The following is a 7,035-nucleotide window of genomic DNA, read 5'->3' on the forward strand; positions in this document are numbered from 1 at the left end:
TGTGTGTGTTTATCATTTTTATGATATTTTGCTTGTTGTTGTTTTTAACAGTGCTCGCGAGCATTTGCGAACATTTGTTTTGAGTTTTTCAAAAGAATGTTCTTCAGCAACAAATGCAAATGAAAACATTCGTATTCTCGCCGTGAGCATTCGTGAGAAAGAGCGTATTTTAATCATTCTCCGCACCCTGCCCTTTCAGCGATTGTTCCATTGTAGAGAGTCTGCAAATATTAGTTCTAGTGGTAGTAGCTTTGGCTATGAAGCTAGGCAGAAGCTGTAGTCTGTGCGGTTCTAGCCTGGCAGGTGGTATTGGCCTTTCGGGGAGCATCGCGGGAAGAGCTTCGGCTCGGTGCACGTGTCCAAATACGTGTGATCGATTGGTACCTGCTTACTGGTATTTATAGCATCGCGGTATTATGCTCACCCAAGTACTCTAAGCGAACTGTTATATAGGGAGTATTCAGCAAAACGATAGTACTTAAGAAAAGTACAAATAATAAGACAACCAACGATGGAATAAAGGAGTGATGTTCTCTCTTACCCTAACGTTCACTATTGTACTGGATGAAAAAATGAATGAAGTCTGCTCTCAGAGAAGACATATGGAAGACTTAGATGATGTGGATAATATCTGCCTTCTTTCTCACAAAATATTCAACGGGTCTAGAAGACCTGGAGAGGCTGGCTCACAATGTTGAACTTAAAACCAACATCAAAAAAGGTAATGTATGTGTGTGACCTTTAGATGTCAACGTCCGCCGCTAGAAAATATAGCTTTAAAAGTCAAACTTTAAGTCGCAGTCGAGGATATGAATTTCAACCAGACTGAAAACGGGGATAATTACCAAGCTATGACCATGGTGCTGAATGTGCCCATCAAATGCCGAAGCTACCCCGGATAGGGGCATATTCGGCGAATTTGACTTTTTTACATTACTGTAAAAATGTTTAACTAATAATAATTTATTATATATTTTGGTACTAGTTTTTATAATTAAGTATCAGAGGACAATAATCAGCCATAAAGTTTTTATATATGTTAAATAATTACTGTGATATAGAGTTCTAAACAAAAAGTGCCGAATGTGCCCCAGTCTCCCCTACTAAATATTTGAAAAATACAACTTCTTTATTGTTCCTTTATTGTTTCCCATATATTCCTTATTATAAGCGGAAACTCTGTTATGAAAATTCCGTCCGATTTCATATTCGATTTTTCTACTGAATTACTGCATAGTCATCCCTTTCGCACAATATTCTTATTTGACGAAGAACCTCCTCTCTATGCTTCCTTAACAAAATTGCAACTTCGTCAAATCAGTTCTATCGTCGCAGTCTTAACAAACGGTCGCGCTTGAAATCGCTCTTGATTGTTTTGTGTCGTTCTTGTCGGAAATCCTCAAAAAGTGAATTAAAAGTTACTAAATCGTATAAATAAATGTATGTTTATCATTTGAGAAGTGTTTTTCCAATTCGAATTGTGTTTTTCTGTCCAAAAAATCATTTATTTCACAATCAAGAGCTGCGAGTGAGACAGTGTGTGAATGTGTTAGTGTTAACGAAAGAAAATTCCCTTTTGTTTCTTTGTGTGCAATAAAGCTTTACGATTTTGCGCGGGAATGTTGAAATGAGCGATAAGCTCTTTTTTGTTTTTGTGTTCACCTCCTTGTTAATTAGAAAAAAAAGAGACAACAAAATGTTGTTGTGGTTCTTTTGTGAGAAAAAGTGTTGTTTGCAGGGCTGCCATATTTGCCGATTTATCGGCATTTTGACGATTTTTCACTCTAAAAATGGAAAATGCCGATTTTCCGATTTTTGCCTCAGAATTGCCGATATTTCAACAATCGACACAAATAGTCTAACTTTTTAATTTAATACGGCGTTACCATACAATCATATAAAATTGGCAGCTTTAAATCATTATAACTATCGGCGACTCGCCGCAGCCGTTTTCAATGGCTTAGATATCTGCATTTTTTGTCAGCATTGTACTCTGTCTAGTTTACATTTTACATCGAATAAGGCAAATCTTTAGACTCCGAGTTTAGGGAGTTAAACTTTCTGAATTTTGAAGAAATTTTTGAAAATGCAGATATTATTTAAAAAGTTTTTGGAAAAAAATTTCCGAAATTAAACGTGGGGACTCCAATTTAGCTTTTCCAGTTTTGTCTAAATTTGTACAAAGAATTATGGTTCTTCCACACTCCACAGCAAATGTGGAACGAATTTTTAGTCAGGTAAACCTTAACAAAACTAAAATTAGAAGCTCGGAATTCAAATTGTTTTAATATCAAAATTGATAATGATTTACTAAAAATGTGTAATAAAAATATGTACTAGTTTGTAAGCTATTTTTATGACCTTAATACCACACTGTGTTATACGTAAATCTGAAAGATCTCACTAGTGTACATAATAATTACTATATTTTAGAAAAATCTACATTTTTTGTAGAAAAATGAAACTTTTATGTTATTTTTTTTATACAGAATTGAATTTGTTACCTTTTTTTAATGTAATAAACAATATTGATTTGTTATAAACCAAAAAAAATATGAATTTATTTATAAATTATATGCTGCCGATTTTTTGCCGTTTTTTAAAAATACAAATGCCGATTATGCCGATTTTTTTCCGAAAAATTGACGATTTTTCATGAAATTTAACTGGCAGCACTGGTTGTTTGTGTTTTTCCCTTTTGTATAAATGAAAAAATGAGAGTTAATGAGAAAATATACAAAAATGTCCGGTTCCTTGGTGCAAATATAGAAGAAAGTAATTTTAGTATATTAAAATGGCCTGTTATGTGAGAAATTTTGTTGTTGGTGTCTCTGTCTATATGAAAAAATTATAGTTAATGAGAATATAAAAAATGTCCGGTTCACGTGTGTAAATATTGAAAATGTTAAAAATATATAGAAAAAAAGAAATTTTAATATATTGCAATGGCCTGTTTATTCGAAAATGTGCGTTTAAGTGTAAATGTGCGTTTAATTAAAATTTTTGTGTTTATTAAATTCTCCAATTTCTTATCGTATCAAATGTTTTCATCGTTCGGAAAGAGGTAATTTGCATGTCATTAGAGATTTAACTATTTATTTTCCTTATTTAGATACATTTAACAGAAATTTGTTCATTCCATTTAAAAAATTATATACATACAGTGAGTATAATAAGTATTTTGCCTCAATACAAATTTGACAAAATTCGAATATATACGCCTAAAGCCAGCATACTAAAGATGTAAAATGAATTATTTATGATGGGATATGTTTGTGGACATATTTAGATCTTATTTCTGCAAGAATCACTGCGAAAGACCTATTTGTCTCGAAGATATCGGCCAAAATCTATACCAACCCAAAAATGATGATCACAAAAAAGTATTTTGCTTTTTATTATCATTTTTGAAAAAATCATTATATAACACACGCTTTGTCTTTTTATAGTTACCACTGCGGGTAACCACATACTAAAAGCGATTTGGCGACGATTCCAATAAACCACAGCATTTTTTCGCGAATATTTTCTCACATTTACGTTCATTACATTCTCCAGCAATTTTTCATTTAATATATGGTAATTTCTCGTCCTAATCTCGTCCTAAATGAGAGTATTAGATATGGTCGTCGCGGCTTAAAAACATCCCGAATAAGTTTAGAATAATAAAAAGAAGGTTTTGAAAAATAAGCCGCGAGGACAGGACCTTAAAAACTATTAAAACCAAAATCCGACAAACAAATTGTCTAAAAAAAATATCGCGAAACCCCATTTTTCTGACTTTGATTACTTTATGGTTCATTAATATTGATCTAGGAACCATATATGCGATGAATTTGACAAAGCGTGTGTTATATAATGATTTTTTCAAAAATGATAATAAAAAGCAAAATACTTTTTTGTGATCATCATTTTTGGGTTGGTATAGATTTTGGCCGATATCTTCGAGACAAATAGGTCTTTCGCAGTGATTCTTGCAGAAATAAGATCTAAATATGTCCACAAACATATCCCATCATAAATAATTCATTTTACATCTTTAGTATGCTGGCTTTAGGAGTATATATTCGAATTTTGTCAAATTTATATTGAGGCAAAATACTTATTACACTCACTGTATATCAAATTATAGATTACAATAAAATTTGAACTATGTTTGACACATTTAAATCACATACTGTTCATCCATATAGTGGAGGGTATGCAACTCCTCGTAATAGTAATTTTCTACCCTATATCATATGTTGCGCAGAAAGATTTATTATTTGTTTTCCCCGAAGAAAACACTTTTTGTTTTAATTTAAAAAAAAAAAAATTACAATTTTATTTGTTGCTCCGTATGCCGGTTAAAAGTCAACTCCCTAAACATAATTACATTCCCTTCTTGTAGGGCCACATACAAAACAAGTGGAACAAAACGAAATTGAAACATAAAACAAATTGACGATCAAAACAAAACAAACGACAGTTATTAATAAGTATGTTACATACATACATATAAAACTGTCAACAATGCAGTCAAACAATATTTGAATATTGTTGTTGTTGCTTTCCTAACAAGACGAACGACAAAAAGGGCGACAAAAAGAATGCAAAAACGTTAGGGTGGGCCGATTATTAAAATTAACAAAAAACATTAAGGTAGGCCGAACAAAATATGAAATTATAATAAATTAATTAAAATTTAAAATAAAACATAAAAATATATAAAATGATCTCCTCCAACATCCTCCCCCCGTTGAAATGCCAAATTTTCAAACATCTTCTGGGCTTGGTAAAGGGGCTATTTTATGGATTGGGCGACACGATGTTCCATGTTTTGTTTCAACTCGACCACTCGGATCTTTCCATCACGGCCTGGTATTGTTTTTGTAATTCTCGCCAAGAGCCACTGCTGAGGGGGTGTGTTGTCCTCGTGTATGATGACCAATTGTCCTTCATTGACATTCTTCTCATCGGTGAACCACTTTGACCGTTGCTGGAGAGACAGAAGGTAATCCCTGGACCACATTTGCCAAAATTGTTGTTTGAGGTACGAAATACGTTGCCATTTATTAAGTAACGATGGTTTGGTAACATCAAAATGTTGCTCAGGTATTGCCACCAGAGATGAACCAATAAGGAGATGACCTGGTGTCAACGCCTCGCCGTCGTTGGGATCGTCTGACATGGGAACAATTGGACGAGAGTTCAATATAGCTTCGATTTCGACTACCAGTGTCTGTAATTCTTCAAATGTAAGGTACGACTCCGTTATGTTCTTGTTGAGCAACGTTTTTGTGGATTTTACCGCTGCCTCCCACAATCCACCGAAGTGTGGGGCGCGTGGAAGTATGAAATTGAATTCAAGACCCATTTGACAGCAAATCGATTTCAATTTTTGGGCAACTTCATCATTAAAAAATGATTCTTTGAGCTCTTTTAGTTTGTTACAGGCTCCTACGAAATTAGTTGCGTTGTCGCAAAAAAGCTTCTGGGGAATTCCACGTCTTCCCACGAATCGTTTGAGACACAATATAAAGTTGTTTGCTGACAAATCCGATACGAGTTCTAAATGGGTAGCTTTGGAACTGAAGCAAACGAAAACAGCGATGTATGTTTTGTAGGGTGACTTCCCTCGAATTCTATATGACGTCATGAAAGGGCCACAAAAATCAACTCCAGTTACCAAGAATGGACGTTGAGCTCGAAGACGATCAACTGGCAAATTTCCCATTATTTGCCCCAACAATTTTGGCTTGTAGTGAAAACAATGCACGCAATTTCGAACAATCTTTCGAACTACTTCTCTGGCATTGATTATCCAGATTTTCTGACGTAAAATGCCCAACAACACCTTTGGACCGGCGTGCAAATGACTTCGATGCAAATGCTCTACAAACAGCTTGACGAATCGATGGTCTTTGGGCAACAGGGCAGGAAATCTTGCATCATATGGAATCGGAGCATTTGTTAAACGTCCGCCAACTCGAAGAATATTAATCTCCTCATTTCCCACTTTCATTTTGTGCAAAAATGGGGTTAATTTTTGCAGAGATCGATGAGCGACGTTACCATTTGCAATTGCTTGTATGTCCGATGAGTAACATGACCGCTGGACCAGTGAGATGACCTTCCAAAAGGTGTCTTCAAGTTCCTTAGGAGCTATGTGGACAACATCTTTGACTTTCAAAAAACGACTTATGGGATACCTGTTGAAAATACGAAAAACATAAGCAATTATTCGAATAAATTTATAATATGAAGATTGCTTATCCAGAATGTCATTAATGACATTGTTTTCACAGGCTGTGTTTTTAAAGACGGCGGCCTTTCTGCGTTCTGGGACTTCAATTGTCATCACGTCTTCATTACCTGGCCACTTTGAGACATCTTCTTCTAGAAACGATGGGCCACGAAACCAGATGGTATTCGACAATTCTTGAGCACAACAACCACGAGATACGATATCAGCTGGGTTACTTTTCGTTGGGACATGTCTCCAAATGATGTTTCGAGTTTCTTCTTGGAGTTCAGAGACACGATTTGCCACGAAACAATTCAAAGTTGACGAATGCATTTTGAGCCATTGGAGTACTATTTTCGAATCAGTCCAAAAGTACAACGATGAGACGAAATTTTCAATTTTAGACTTGATTTTGAGCCACGTTTTACTGAGTAACACTGCAGCACACAATTCGAGACGAGGTAGAGATTGGGCTTTGATAGGAGCTACTTTTGATTTTGCAATCAGTAATGTGGTTTTGTACATACCATTTTCTGAGACACGATAACAAATACAACAACCATATGCACGTTGAGAAGCATCTGCGAAACCATGTATTTCGCCATGTCGATTGGACAACGTAAGTACATATCTTGGGACTTCTACTTGATAGATGTACGATAAATCTTCTTTGATTTGGAGCCACAAAGCCTTGAGATGATCGTTTAGAGGATCATTCCATCCAATATTTTGAACCCATAATTCTTGAAGAAGAATTTTGCAACGAATAACGATTGGGCTCAAGTACGTCATCGACGTAAAGATCTTGT

The 7,035-nt window shown here is 34.9% G+C and overlaps 1 protein-coding gene across 1 annotated transcript; it reads right to left on the minus strand.

Annotated features, from left to right (window-relative positions):
• Positions 1-4,783: 4,783 nt before the first annotated feature.
• Positions 4,784-6,559, minus strand: LOC133337957 (uncharacterized). The gene is made up of 2 exons (XM_061546155.1): positions 6,252-6,559; positions 4,784-6,191 (listed from the first exon to the last, which is right to left on the minus strand). The coding sequence occupies exons 1-2, from the start codon at positions 6,557-6,559 to the stop codon at positions 4,784-4,786; spliced, it is 1,716 nt and encodes a 571-aa protein (XP_061402139.1).
• Positions 6,560-7,035: the final 476 nt, after the last annotated feature.

Source organism: Musca vetustissima, unplaced genomic scaffold (genome assembly GCF_032173495.1).
Source record: "Musca vetustissima isolate MV318-11 ecotype Yass unplaced genomic scaffold, APGP_CSIRO_Mvet_v1 utg206015, whole genome shotgun sequence".
NCBI classification, from domain to species: domain Eukaryota; kingdom Metazoa; phylum Arthropoda; class Insecta; order Diptera; family Muscidae; genus Musca; species Musca vetustissima.

Coding starts and splice junctions, on each gene's coding strand:
- LOC133337957 (XM_061546155.1), bottom strand. CDS start 6,559: ATGCATTCGTCAACTTTGAATTGTTTCGTGGCAAATCGTGTCTCTGAA. Junction 6,192..6,251: donor ATTAATGACATTCTGGATAA/GCAATCTTCATA, acceptor TATTTTCAACAG/GTATCCCATAAGTCGTTTTT.